The sequence below is a fragment of the Haliaeetus leucocephalus genome, unplaced genomic scaffold, assembly GCF_000737465.1.
Source record: "Haliaeetus leucocephalus isolate CR32 unplaced genomic scaffold, Haliaeetus_leucocephalus-4.0 Scaffold462, whole genome shotgun sequence".
Lineage (NCBI taxonomy): Eukaryota > Metazoa > Chordata > Aves > Accipitriformes > Accipitridae > Haliaeetus > Haliaeetus leucocephalus.
In genome coordinates, this window is record NW_010972898.1 from 7,143,137 (window position 1) to 7,158,496 (window position 15,360).

Below are 15,360 nucleotides of genomic sequence, written 5' to 3' on the forward strand. Positions count from 1 at the left end.
GTGCTTTTCGTATGCCTCAATTGAAACATTTTTACCAAAAGCAGGTTTACATCTCACTCTGAAGGACAGAGTATAGATCAAGCTGAACAATGATGAAATCCTTCAGCTTGGTAGAGAAGTCAATTTGGGGATAAATAATAAAAGTCCAATTGCAAGGTATTAGTTCTATCGCTTAAAAGAATGACACAGAAATACTTAAGTAAATCTTGTACATTAAGGCAGAAAGAAATCAAAGTTGCTTACAAAAAATAATGCTTTTGCTCAATGATAATGCTTAATTTATAATGTGTGTATATTAGTAAAATTGATCCATTAAATGCATTTAATGCTTAATTGATTACAGTTTAATGACAACCTCTTTTAAGTTTATAGAATCAAACAGGCAGCAAAGCACCACCATAGAGAGGGAAGGAATAGCCTTTTTTTGTAGCAGTAGCATGCTTTTTAGCTGATAAAGTTAGCAAGTTAACAGACGACTTAGCAGCATCAAACCAAACTTACAATACCTCACTTGTCCTTTCCCACTGAAGTACTTTAATTCTTATCAGTGAGAACAATGAGGAACTTCACACAGTGGTGGATGACAGCATCCTTTGAAAGTTCTTAGGCTATCAAGAACAGGATTCCAAACAAGATCAGTTGGTAATTTTCTCCTGTAATGGTAGCCTCAAAGCTTTATACTGCAATTTTTAGACCATCCTAGAGATTAGTACTCCATGTCTTGGAATTGCCTGTTTGTCATGATGCTCTATTGTCTACCTGAAAGAGATCTTTTTTGATAGCTTGTGCTTTTAGAAAAATAATAGCTTTTTTAATTGCTTATCAATTTATTGAAGATAATTAGTTTCTTCAAGAAGATGATTGCCTGGGGTTTTTTTTTACTTTGCTACAATAAACTTTGAATTTCACTGTGGACTAAAACAGGTATTTCCTGAAGGAACTAAAGGGTTTAAATAATACTTTAAGATTTGCATTAATTTGAAGAAGTGCAATGTTATTGTCGCCCTTTCAGTAAGGCAAGCAAAGCTTTCTCTGTATTCTGTTTTCTAATAACCATAAACCATTACAAGTTCTTAGCACATTTGACAGACTGTAGAGGGCAGAAGTAAAACTACAACAAAAATGGAATCGGAGAAAGAAGGAAAGACAGTCTCATGTTTTGAAAATGGTGAATAGGAGAAAAATCTGATTTTAGGAAAGTCCAAAATATTATTTAAGTGGGCTAGTTCTATAGGAAGGGGGTTTTTTTCCCCTGCTCGTTTGGAACAACACAAAACAGGACAGCTGGCTCCTGAGTCTGATTTGGCAAATGCAGGTTGTTTAATCTATTGAGAAATTTTATAAACTAATTGGAAAGCTTAACCATTTTCCATTGAATTCATTCCATTAGACCTGTTTGTGTCTAAACTTTAAAATATTTTAATTCATTTTTTAAAGAATCTAGCTGATATTCTTGACTTATATGTACACCAGCTGCTGAAACTGCTAAATCTTGATGTGCGATCTTAATTCTGTATGTATTTTAGTGAATGATCTTGTTATATTGCTGAAGATGCAAGCCATATCATGCAAGCTTTTTAAACATAGTGATCCTATTTTTTTCAGGGAATAGGGCTAGAAAGGTTTATTTCCTATTTAGGGTATGACGTTTTATACTGCTCTAGTAAACATCCTGTAGGATTTCACTATTCATATACTTGATTACAGGAAAGGGAACTTTTTTCTTTCATAATTACTGTGGTTTTATTTAGATTCAATTTCTGAGCTGAAAATTCCATTGTAGTAGAATACTGTTTTAAAAAAAGTCACTTGTGGTCAGTAAGGTGAACAAACAGAGTCCTTGTCTATACTAATCTTTTTCATCAATAGAAGCTGTTACATTAAAACTCTTGAAAATGCAGATTAGGAAACTGTAGAGAGCGGTAGCATGATTGCAGTGAAAATACCGTATAATTAGAACAAAGTGAGAGGATAATGTACTAGATAGTAATTTGAGGGTAGTTTGTTTCTTTTTTTTTTGTTAAGTAACAGGTTTGGGGTTTATATTATTATGCAATTGGTAATAATCAATAATATAATAATTCAGTAATAATCAGGTAATTATGCTTTATAAATTATAAGATTTATAGTAGTAATACTTCTTTTTGTGGCAGCTTGACAGAGCAAATTCTTTGTTGAATCAAGTACAACAGCCATACAAATATCTCATTGAAACTGTGCAACAGAGAGATTCTCAAATAAGTCTACAGAAAGAACATATCGCACAACTTGAAAAAGATGTCAGGTAAGTAAAATGACTGTTTCTTTATTTCAAGCTGAAAGTAAAATCACTTATGTGTTTATCATTAGAAAACAATTATGTTATTGGCCATTAAGTAGGAGATGTTGACACTCCATCATTGACTAAGTCCAGTCTTTATGCTGGAACTCTAGCATCTGTGATTTCTCTCATACTATCAAAAGAGAGGCTTTAGGTTTGGAAAAGCAGCAATGACAGTCAGGTTTAAAGTGAGTTCGGAGTTGAGAAGAGCTCTCATGAAGTAGAGGAAAGTTCAGAAGAGTAAAAGGAAAGAATGGCACCCCAGAGGTACAAAAGTAAAAATAAAGAAATAAAGTCAGAGAAAAATTATAGACTAGTCCACCAGCAAAGAGTATTTTGGGCATAACTCGAGCAGACTTCCTCTAGCAGACACTCTCTGATTTGGTGTTATATCCAGCTGTCAGAACTCTGGCCGCTGAGCAACTTCCCACTATCTTACAGCTTTATAAACTATGTTTAACATCTGGTTCACAAGTAAGCTGTTATAAAATAATCTGCCCCTTGATTTTCAGGGAAGTCGATAGCTGTGTCCCACTGCACTACAGAAGAATTAGCATTTTAACTATTAGGTGTTTATGTGGTATCTTGGTTTACGAAACACGTACGGTAACAATTATGAAGCATTGATGTGATTGTATTATGAAGCAATTACATGAAAAATACAGGTTTTTTACAACAAATCTGCTGAAGCAATGAAAATAGAAGAAGTAGGACTCACCATAGCGAAATACTTTATCCTACATACTGGCTTACATATGTATCTATTCAGAGTGTTTTGATGGTTTGCAGTAGTATTTGTTATGTCTTGAGGAATACCTAAAACTTCTTATTATCCAAGTAAATCTATACATAAATCAATACTTTTATAAATAAACTGAAATTTTCATTCGTACTTCCTGACAAGATGTCTTCCACTGGGCTTAACTTTGATTCAATAAGAATAGGTATTTTTTTTTATACCAGAATCAAGTGTTTTTAATATTTTCCTAGACTTGATATATTATAAGAAAAACTTCAAAGGTAAATTATATTTTTTCCAGGAGATGAAAAATCGCAACATTCGCTATATGCAGGATCTTACTTTCCAATTACGAAAAAAATCATCAAAGTATTGGTCACTAGCAAATTAAGTTTTTAGATTACAATAACATGAAAACGCCTTTCATTATTCACATACTAGTCCAAGAGTTTCTCAAAAGCTAGGAAAAAAGGGAGTAAATATGTGAGGTAATTTCTGAAAGTGTTTGCTTCATGCCTTTAAAATATATAACAACTTAAATGCATTATTAACATTGATTCTCTTGAGGTTTTATGGCTCATTACAAATAATCTGTATGCCCAGATATTCTTCCTAAATTTAGCCTACAACTTAATGCACCTAATTTAGGAACTTAGTCAGGTCAGCTTTCCTTAGTAGTTCATGGAGGAAGTGGCATCTTCAAAAAGCAATTCAGATTTTGGATGGAGTGAGTCATTTGCTAGAGATGCCTGTTACTTTCCTTTAACTATAAAGGCAATTTTTGGCATCTTAAAGTGCCTGAGGTTAAGGAAGAAAATGGATCTGCACCACAGTGCAAGCATTCACGGTAAATATACCAGCAGTACTCTACTGTGGTGAACTGGGGTGTGCTCACCACTACTCCATGTTTCTGTAATGAAAGTGTGGTCTGACAAAAAAATATTTTTATCCTTAATGGTTTTATAGCAAAAAAGTAACACTTACTTTGCACGTCAAATGTTTTTGTAAGAAGTTTTTTCCTGTAGTTTCCAATATTCCTTGTAAACTAAAAATAACTATTATTCCCTTATCACAAGTTTGCCTCAACTGTGCCGTAGTTTCATAGGCCAGTGAAATTCTTGGAAACAGCCTAATGTCTTAGGGCTTTTGGTACATATCAGTAGTCTCTAATTTTGCTATTCCTAACTCCACATTTTAAAAAAAGTCCTAAATTGTTAGTTGATATTCCGTGGAGCACAGGAGAAATCATAATCTGGTATCAAATTGATAATGTTGGTCCTTTGCTTTCCCATAAGTGAGAGGAGGTTAGAGGAAGGGATTTCTTACCAGAGGACCATTACATTCCAGCCATCTTTTGTTATGAGGGTAGCCTTTTGGAATCTGCTGATGGCAGTTTTAAATTAAAATATCCCTTAGGTGATTTCAGATTACTTTGGGGACCAGTCTAGCTCCCAGCTATTCCAGAACTGAATCAGAATGGGATTTAAGTAAATTAATGATAATCCCTACCAAATATATGCCAAGTGAAGCTCTGCTGGATCAAAAGATTTAGACCACTATTCCTATCCGTCTTAGTTTATTAAACAGCATTTTGTTGGTTGGTTTGTGGAATATTTTTGAGAGGATCAGTTCAGAGAATTAATGTTCCTCAAGGAGGGCCCTAAATTCTGCAGATAATGTTGGTGCTCTTAGAAAAGTAATAGTGAATTCATGGTATATGAAGCCTGGTTTCTCTGTATCTCAGAGCTAAGGGGAAAAGTTAATATTTGTAAAGCCATTTCAAAATGAAATGGTTTTTTTCAAATGTTACCTATAGTTAATACTGCAGTTCTGCAGTAGCCTCTTTGAGGTTTAATTTATGCTAAAGTTACACAAAGTACATTATTCTTTTTTAAAATTTTACATACAATACATGCATTAGTTTTATTTCTAAAAAGCAATATCACAAGTACCAGCTAACAGAAAAATAATGTTCAAATTCTTGTTTTCAGGCAGACCTTTAAAAATACTAGTGTTTTTTTAATATATTTTTTTAAAAATCTCATATTTGAGTAGCAGATTGTAGAAAAATTAACATAATGTTGATATCCCTGCACCCTGACAATCAAGACTGAGTACTTAGTTTTATCCTCACAGCTGCCGTGTGCTTGATCGTGCTTTTCTTTCCTTTGCATTTAGTGTGCAGAATCTATGGTGGAGTGTTCTTTTCATGTTGCATTTTTATCTCATCTGCTCAAGAGAGTTGGTTCTGCATTATGTAAATCATGGATTCCCTAAGTAGAGCAGTCACATCTGTGTATCAGTGCCAGTGTTCTCTATCACCTCTCACTTAACTTGAGTGTGGACGGATCAGTGAGGACTAATTTGCAAGTGAATTTACTTTTTCAGACTTAATCCATAATTGGCTTCTGTGCACAGTGATGATGGCCAATAATCTTTTTAGAACGTAGTCCTAGTGTGGTTAGGTTCCAGCAGACTTCCCAGGATAATGAATCAGTACTTTCTTGCAACCTTATAAATGTTTTGCAGCAACCTGCAGTGCTTTGTATTTCCTTGTCTATTGAGAAGGCTGTTGGTTGTTACTGGATGTGGTTTTGATTCTCTGATGAAATCGACAGTCTTGATGAAATCAGCACAAGAGGAGGGCAACTATGAGGAAGGCTATCTATGACAGCAGTCTCCTTAGTTTGGGCTGTGGGTGTTCTTGTGACATATTTTTATGGATTTTTCACAAAATGGCCTAAAGTGACTCATAATGTGGTCCTTTGACAGGCAACAGATGTTTTCAGGATTCTCCATACTGCATCATTCTATGAAAGTGTCATTTCTGACAGCAGTTATTTCCACAAGAGGAGTGGGACAGATTCAGGTAGATCATTTTGATACAGTACTCTTGAGAAGTCCTGCAGATCCATCTAAGTTTCCTTCCAATGTGGTCTTCAAAGTTCACTTTAACCAGAGCAGCTTACATGCCTTCATCTTTAAGCATCATACCTCTAGACCTAAGGCTGTCTTTCAGACCCTCCATATCAAAATGTCTTCCTCACTTGAAAGCACTATTCAAATAGTACTCAAGGTTGCTTGTGTCAGTAGCTGTCAAACTGAATCATAGAATGGTTTGGGTTGGAAGGGACCTTTAAAGATCCCCTAGTTCCAACCCCCCTGCCATGGGTAAGGACATCTTCCACTAGATAAAGCCTCATCCAACCTCTTCTTAAAAGGAGAGGAAAAGTCAAAATAGGTGCCAGACTAAATCAAGGCCTTAAAGTAGTATATTCCACCAGAGCTGGAGATACTTCAGTGGCTTGCTGAGAAGTGTGTCTGTTCTGGACATCTTTCACACAGCTCTGTGGATCTTTAGCCATACTAAGAACTGCAAGAGCTTTTGTAGTTGGGGTAAATGCTTAGCTGACCAGCTGTCATTGCTGTTAGTTATTTGCATGAACAACTTGGGGACCCATCTCCAGGTTATTACAGGTGTGTGACGTTACTGCTTAGATTCAAGTGTGAAGGCACAAGTGTATTACCGCTCAAAGATAAAAGGAGAGGTTGTTCAGGGGTAATCAAAGCTCTGTCAGATGTGGCCCACACGTATGTTCACTACCACTCTCCTTCCCATCCCCTTAGAATTCTCCCAGGCAGGCCAGGGGCTGTGCCGGCACTTGGCCGTGGAGAGAACTGAGATGGCCCTGGGAGCAGAACACTTCATGAGCTTGTGGACTGAGCGATGCACCTGCAGATACGCTTCGGATACAAAACCTCTGGTCTTGAGTGACAGGGCATCTGCAGGGTGAATTTATAGGTGGTCCACATATCTCAAAATATTCTGTTAAGTAACCTCTCATTTATGTTAGTCCACATAGCACTCTCGTTAGTAAAAGTAAATAGTGATGGTTAATAAGAGCAGTGGTATGTATGAGGATGACTCCTTCCTACTATAGAAATCTCTCTAGCATACAGTTCTTTAACCAGGAATAAAACATCACATTTAGCACTCCTTTTGAAAAGAAATGCCTTCTAACTATGTCATGCTGTGGGAAAACAAATCTCTGAATTTCATTCTTATGTGTGTAGTGAAGTAATTGTAGTTTTAGTACATAATTTTCTGCTAAAAACATCTAGGTTTATAAATAACTGGAGACATTAAACAGGACTTCATTCATAAAGAGAGGGTATTTGTTTTAAATGCAGTTACTCAAATTTCTCAGCACCAGTGACTGGTTTTAAAAGTGGTTCGCTTACCCAAAAGCACTCCTCAAAAGCCTAACTGTGTGGCAAATCTAGAAGCAGTACAAGGATTTTGCTCACTAAGAAGTTATGTACTGAAATGTTCCTTACCTAAACATTTTGGGTTCTCTAATTGCCATCCAAACGTTATAAAGCTCAGCGTGCAGTGTTAGCTGAGTTTTTTCCCATCACAGAATGGGCAATGAGCTTTTTATGAGAATGTTACCATTCTGTGAAATATGCATCATCTATTCCAAAACTACTACAGTTTACCTGAGAAATGCTCCAAACAAGATTTGTAGAAATACATATTTCATTTTTTTCTACAAATGAATGTTTTCTGACCTGTATTACAACTTCTAAAAAGTTGTTTGGGTTTTCTTTTTTTTTTTTACAATTTGAAAAAGTAATTTCTTTTCAATTTGGACACTCTCCTAAATGCCTTGAAAAATCTGATCTGTGGTTATTTAGCTGCACAATGAGAGATTACAATTTCTTCATGTATTGTCTCTTCTAAAGAGCTTTTATTTGCAGAATTTTTTATACCTCTCTCTAACTACATGACTTAAAAAGAAAATTTGACTTAGACTTTAAAAATTAGCTGTCTGCTCTGAGCTATTCATCTGTAATTTGCAGAGAAGGGATAGGTGCAGTATATGCTTATATTATATATTCAGCTATATGTACAAAACCTTCACATATACTATTTCTGTGTTCGATTTTTTTGATGGTATATGAACATAACAGTTTTCAACTTCATCATGCTGTAACATGAAATTAACAGAAAGGCAGAATCCTTATTTCTTACAGCATTTGGGGTACACAGTTGACTGAAAAAGAAACTTACTGTTTTTTCAAACTGAATAGAAGTAATATTAAAAACTAGTAACATATAAACCCATGTTTATTTAGTGTGTCCAGCATAAGCATATTATCCAGAACATCTAATAATAGAAGCTTCTGAACAGGATAGTAGCTAGTATATTTACACCAGAGTTTTGAAAGATGGCTTAATTGCCCAAATTCAAAAGGCTTTAGAAGTCTGAGACTGGGAAATGTTAGTCTCCATTCTCCAGAAAAATCAAGTCACCTAAAAATGTCTGTCTTGTGATATCCAAGCTACCTTTGCTTTAGATCCTGAGTAAAGTGAAACAAAACAAGCCAGTGGTTGCTGTGAGCAATGTGTATGTATACGACAAGTGTATTCCATGGTAAGTCCTGCATTCCTGGTACCTGGATTCATACCTGGCTAGGTTTTGAAAGCATGATGGAATGAAACTGAATCTCCACCCAGACATTTTGGTTTCTTCTGGAAACCCAGGCACACAGAAAAAGGCAGGAGCTGCATTACTTTTCGGTTAATTCTCCAACCTGGACTTTTGGGGCCACAGTTATATGATGTATCACAAAGGGCGCCTTCTCCACACTTGGGATGGAGCAATCAGTGACCAGGACTGTGGAGCACAGCATGATCTACACTTGCCCTGCAGTGTGAAAACAGCCATTTGTGCTGTTAAGCAACTCCAGGGATATTAGATCATTTCAACACAGTCCATTTCTCCCAAGCGTTCACATGTTTTCACCCCAGGACAAGTCACTGGAAGACTTCTTTTAATGTTTAGTACTGCAGTACTTTAATACATCTCTATATCATGAAAACTTAAAAGTATGCTTAGTTAAAGATGGTCAAGAAGATCCTGTCTCTTCAGATGAAAGTTATAAACCTTGAGCTCAGGTGTGAGAAGCTGGTTTGTCTAGACTCATAGATTGTGGTTTCAGAATCATAGTAAGACAGTTAAGGCACTCCATCACCAAGTGAAGCAGTTTCATCCTTACCTACAGCTGTGGGTTTCCACTGTACATGGAAAATTAAGTTGTTTTGGTGATCCACATGAAAAATAGCCTTTAAAAAGACTCCAGCTTCCATCCAGTTCAGTGAAGTGACCTACTTACGTGGTCACAAATTTTCTAGTACCAACACAAAGAGCAGGTTACCAGTAGCTGGTTAGGGAAGGATGATCTTTCAGCAGCAGTTTTCACTTAGGTCAGCTGAAACAAACTGTAAAGCTGCTCTCTGTTTTGTTACACTGCTAATTAAAACTGGATTAGGTTAAACTACTGTTTGATGGAAGTGTAGGGTAGTTTAAAGCTAGAACCTCCTCGACTGCTGATATCCAACATGCCTGTTCAGAACGTTTTCATAACAGGGACTGAAATGGTCAGTCATCTTCCCAAAATTGACCTTGTGAAGGTATTTCTGCTTTACTTGGTCATTATAGGTGTGAAATTATTATTGTCGTGTCTAGTAACTGCTTTCTCACTCTGTTAAATGTATATATGCCTCTTTTTCAGAATTCTTTCAGAAATATATGAATTATTTCCTTGTATTTGCAATGATGAAAAAGCATAACTATTGCAAAACTTCTAAATCTGAAGTCTGCATGTGCTTTGGTAATTCTGTATTCATATGTATGACAGAAAACACATCAAGTGCTACTGAATGATGTGGTAGTCTAATTCCTGTATTTGACCATAAACAAAGAAAATTAGAACTGCTCCACATGGATCAGTCATGTCATATTGTTTCAGAAGGTATAACTAGAATAGGTTCTGTTCTGTAGATGAAATTGAACCTTGAACATGAATTTCTGGTTTAGTCATGAACACTGATGTTTATGCTTATTCAGTACACTATTTAAGGCATAAAGGAACTTTTATTATTGCCTCTCTAATACGTTTGTGAGTCATTCTCTAAAAGGATTGGTTTATGCTGTTAGAAAGTACAGAAATCCAAGAAAAAAATGACGTAAGTTACAACACATAAACCCAGGAAAAAAATAGTACAGCAATTTCATCATGATTAAAAATGTCACAGAAAGCAAAATTCTTGAAAATATTAAAATATCTTTGTAGTTTTTCATAAATGTTACTACTTTCCTTTTAAATAACTCAGACAACTAAGCAATTTGGCCAAAGCATACAATTTTTCTGAGAATTAATGAATGCCTAGAAGGAACTGACAGTCATAATTTACAGTACAGAGCTTGCAAGGAACTGCCAGAAAATCTCTGGGGCAAAGGATGATGTTGCTTATTTGAAACAAGCAGATGATACACAGCCAATTAAAGAAAAGGTTGATTTGTTTGGTTGATCATTTCTGGATTAAATACTGGGAATATTAAATAATTTGTGTTTGCAACACATGTAATTACTCCATTCCATTTATAACATTTTAATACATTTGCTTTTGAACTCCTGACCTGTATTCAGTATTACATATTTACACTCTATATGCAGAATTGCATTTTGCATAGTTGTTGATTTATGTTATAGTTTATATTGTACAGCCTATTTAGTTAAGTCATGATAATGACATATATAACATTGGTCTTCCAAGAAAATCTCTGTAGCTGTTTTAACAAACTAGTTTATATACTGGCATTATGCATTCATTAGTCTGAAGTTTATTGTTGGAAACTGATGTTGGGGCTAAATATGAAATACCTTTAACTGTATTAGAATTACTGCCTGGAATCAGAATGCGTACGCTAAACATTTCAAATGTTCATATTCTATAACTAAAAAAACAAAGAACGATTAAAGTTAAACTTGACATTGTGCTATACAAGAATGCCTTCATGCTAAAACAGCTTTCGTACTTGGTTCACAGGACAAACTTGATCCCGTGCATTATCCTGGAATATAAAATAAAAAATCGCAAAAATACATTTACAATTTCTGCAGAAACTACACAGTGAAAAGGGAGAGCTGGATGTTGTTTTTCCTTGTATTTGTTACTTTCAAAATTCCAAATACAGTAATATAAAAAGAGGTGATACTGAGAGAACAGTGTGTGCTGCTACTGGTGATGCATACAACAAAGAAATCCAAATTTTGATATGGAAGTTGAGATATAAGGAGCCTTACTTTGCTTATAAAATGAGCTCATTTTGCCTAGAAGAAATCAAGAGATATTAACAGAAGATTCTGATAATTTAAATTACCCTTCAGAGAATCAAAAAAGCCTCCCCATATTTTATGAAGATTTTGAATAGCATTTCTGTTTGACTAAAATAAGATTTTGTATGTATCGGTACATCCAGGCCCACTTATACAAATTCCAGTTCTTTAACATAGAGAAGGATCTTTTGATACAATTACTTGAGCAGATTTTCATTGTTGCCAGTATTTAGCTTTAGAAAATGCATGTTTCAGCCAGAATATAAGATTAAAAGAGATTATCTGTTGCTATTACTGCATTTCCTATCCTCTTTCTACCAGTCTTTTAAATAAAGAAAAGACAGCTTTGCTGCGTGTCAAGAATCAAATGGCAGCAGATTTGGAGAGACTTCTAAATCACCGTGAGGTAATCTTCCTGCTTTAGCATTCCTACCATAAGTGCGTTTTTTCTCTCCTCAGCCTTACCTCATGGGAAAAAAATGGTTTACTTTAGTTTGATTTGTTGGGGTTTTTGTCTGTGTCATTTTCAGAAACACAGGTGATGGTGTCTGTCAGGCACTCAGGAGGCTCTCAGTTGCTAAATTCTCTCTCATGACTTAGTCTCACTGTTCTTTCTTATGTCAACAGACATGCCTTGCGAAGTGTTTAGCGTTTGCAAGCTTTTAACAAGTATTTAGATAAAGGTGATGAAATTGATACACATGTAATCTGCAAGGCCTGCATGTGCCACAGTATCTCTCCCTGCTCTCCAGTCATTGAGACTAAAAACCTGGACAAAGCATTGCACAATTCATTTCCATCTGAGTTTCTTTTCAACTCCAAAACAGGACGGTAGTCACACAGGTGTCCTCCAGACAAGAGTCAGGGTACTTCTGTATGTACTTACCCGAGTTTCATCCAAGCAAGGAGTCAGGGTGCTGCTGGAATACACTCTCAGATCTGAAAGTATGCAAAAATCTTGCCATTTAGACATAAATGCTCTATATGGGGATTCCTAAAAGGCTTTTGTCAAGATTTCTCTCTAAACATCTTAAGAGACTAACGTGTCATGGAGTATGAGAGAAAATCTTTCTGCAGATTAAATGTCTGAAACAAAGGATAGAAATAAAGAAAGTTTACCGAAGGAGTCCCCTACACAAATGATCTGAAAAAGGGTGAATAGTAATACGGAAAGTTTGCTGAAGCTACAGAATACTGAAGGTATAAAACCAAAAGCTGACCTTGAGCAGCTGTTAAATGATCTCCCAGAGCTGCTGAATGATATGGCAAGGATTTGCAGAGAAAATACATCATTAATGAATCAAAAATTATGAATGTGAGGAAAACCAACACATGTTATATATATGCAGTGATGGGACCTAAATAGCCACGTACCTGTTCAGAAAGATCATCACGAAGTCATTATATCAATAGTTCTCTGAAAATATCCTTTCAATTCTCTGACTGGGAAGAGAGGAGAAGATGGGGAGATTCCTTTCAAGGAATCTACAATTCCCCTAAATTATCCTGTCTGAGATTGCATTATCACTCATTCTAATACCATTATTTCCACAGAAAACTGACTATCCGTGCACCTCTTGAAGTCCTCCCACTCCACCTCCAAAACTGTTCTCCTCCATCTCCTTTCCTTGCTATTCCCCCAAATTCCCTTCTTAGATCAGTAAACCAAAACCCATGTCAGGAATTGGTCCAAACCAGTTTGTCTCTGCTGACCAGTTACGAACCCATTTTTTGTTAGAACCAAACCAAAACAATTTCACAGACAGCTGCATCTAAGTGAGCCTCAACTTTAGTGAAAATTGTACTAATCCTGTTCCCTGAGTGTGCATCTCAAATGTGAAACACCTTAAAAGTAAAAAGAAAACAAGTTCTTAAGCTGTTTACTTTCTATGCTGAATTGCACTGCGTGTTTGTCTGATGCAGTTTCCTCCTAGGATAGTTTTTGCATTTAACTCTCTGAATTGATTTGTAGTGCTTGTGAAGTTCCATGCATAGAAATTAAAATAGTCTGATTACAGAAGAGAGTAATTGAACATGCTTCCCCAAACTGCAGGTGTCATTGATCTGGCAGGATCATCTGTAGGTGCATTAGAAGTAATCATTTGATAGCTCTTATTTCTGATGTCTGTACCCACAGCGTATACTTAAATTTCACATTCAAGACTGAGATGAAGGCAAATGTTCAGTTTGGGTTGTATTTGAGTTTGCTTTTTTTCTTTTGGGTTTTGGTGATTGTTTGTTTATATGAGACCCACTGGTCTCTATTAATGTAATGGAAAACATTTAAAGCATTTCTAGATAATTTATAAGCCTTACCATTATATTAATGCATTATCATATCATTATGTTAATGATATGAAAAATACTCTGAGGGAACATGACTTAATTGTATAAACATGTAGTGAATTTTCTGAATTTCCAATATGATGTGCCCTTGGCAGGCTAATTTCAAATTAATTTCTTTCAAAATTTCCTGTTCCTACTCCTCCTCTCCCAAGTAGTGCTGCTGCCAAGTAGTTATGCTCTCAAAGTAGTTATGCCTTGGGTGCCTAGTTTTAGTAGTGTCATATCAACCAAGGTGCATTGCAGCTGATTAAAATCGGTAGGAAGTGATAAATGAAGGTAAAATTTAACAATGTTTTATAAGAAAACTAAAAAATTTCTGCCTCAAAGCTATGTGACATTGTTTACATCCAAACAACACTAGCCCCTGTGAGTAGCCTCATAAACTAATCCTGATACGCAGCAGTTTGCTGCTTTGTGTCATTTTGCCACTTAAAATTTTCAAACTGTGGCAAACAATGCAAGCAAGGCTGAGTGAGACAGGCTTTATAAAGAAGAAAGCAAATACTTGAGTCTGAAACAGACTTCGTCTTGAATGTTCCTCTTACCCTGGATGTTAGAAATTGAGCAAATATTTCCAAAATTGTTACTGTTTTGTTAAATTTCTTTTTATATCTGTTAAAAATAGGCCATATTAGTCATATTGTTTTACCTAACAGTGATAATGCTTTTTTCAAGTTGCCTATGCAGAAAAGTATATAAATATTGAAAAAGAAACATTAGAAGTTGCGTGTTTGGGGGAAGAAAATTATGAAATGCCAATACAACACACAAAAAAACCCTAAGAAACACTAAAATAAGCTAAAGTTTTTTTAGGAAAATGTGTGAAAATAACAAGTCGCTTTTGTGTGCGTGTGTGTGTGTATGTTTAACTTTTGTCATTTGTGTTTATTCCTAATGCAGCCTTTTATTTTTTTACTTTTAATGCAGACCTCTTCCAGTAGTTTTACAGTTTATTGATTCCTCTAAAAGGCAATTATCTCATGTATTGAAACCTTTGTACAGGATAGGACAACTTGGTTTACAGTGAGTTAGTCTTCAGCTAAATTTTTTTGCCATCTTAATAAAAAAGTTAAATATGCAGTAACATCAAAATTTCACAGTAACTATCCCTGCTAATAGAAAAAAAAAACAATCCAAATTTTCTAATCTTGGGTTAGTAAAGACTTAACTTCATTTAGACGAGGTATGTGTTTTTAAATAAAAGTAACATGCAATGTGTAAACACAGATTTATGCAATTTGAAAAAATATGAATTACATGTTTATGTGTTCTGTACGTGCTATCATGTAGTATGATTACTATCAGTCTTGTTGAGTCATTGCACATACTAAACTGTCGTGTCTTGTTAGGAATTACCTTGTTGCCCTCATGTTTGCAAGTAAAAACATTAGAATTCTTGAATAGATAAACCCAAGATATTCATAGTTAACATAAAATGGAGTTTAGGTATGTTAAAAGTACAAGCAAAATGCCAAAACAATGTTACTGCTGTCTTACAGTGACGTGTTCCAGTAAGTATACAGTTTTAACTTAAGGTATTCCAGCCTGTGTGGTCTCAGACTGTATTAACTCTTTTAAATGAAATGTTAGAATTTTGAGGCATTGGGGTTTTTTATTTTTATCTCCTTGTGATATCAGCTGGATTCATAATGCTTGCTTTGGAGGTAATTATAGCATTTTATACACTTTTAAAAGAAAGAACTTACATTCATGCTTGATCTTACTTCCTTTTTCACTTATCTTAATTCTGGAAGAAAAAAGTTAAAAC

General features: G+C 35.3%; 1 protein-coding gene across 1 annotated transcript in view; it reads left to right on the forward strand.

Moving 5' to 3' along the window:
* Positions 1–15,360, forward strand: part of PIBF1 (progesterone immunomodulatory binding factor 1) — a 122,130-nt gene that overhangs the window by 88,412 nt on the left and 18,358 nt on the right. The window contains exons 15-16 of the mRNA XM_010575252.1: positions 2,154–2,284; positions 11,568–11,652. Of these exons, the coding sequence (XP_010573554.1) occupies positions 2,154–2,284; positions 11,568–11,652 (216 nt within the window). The remainder of the gene's footprint in view (positions 1–2,153; positions 2,285–11,567; positions 11,653–15,360) is intronic.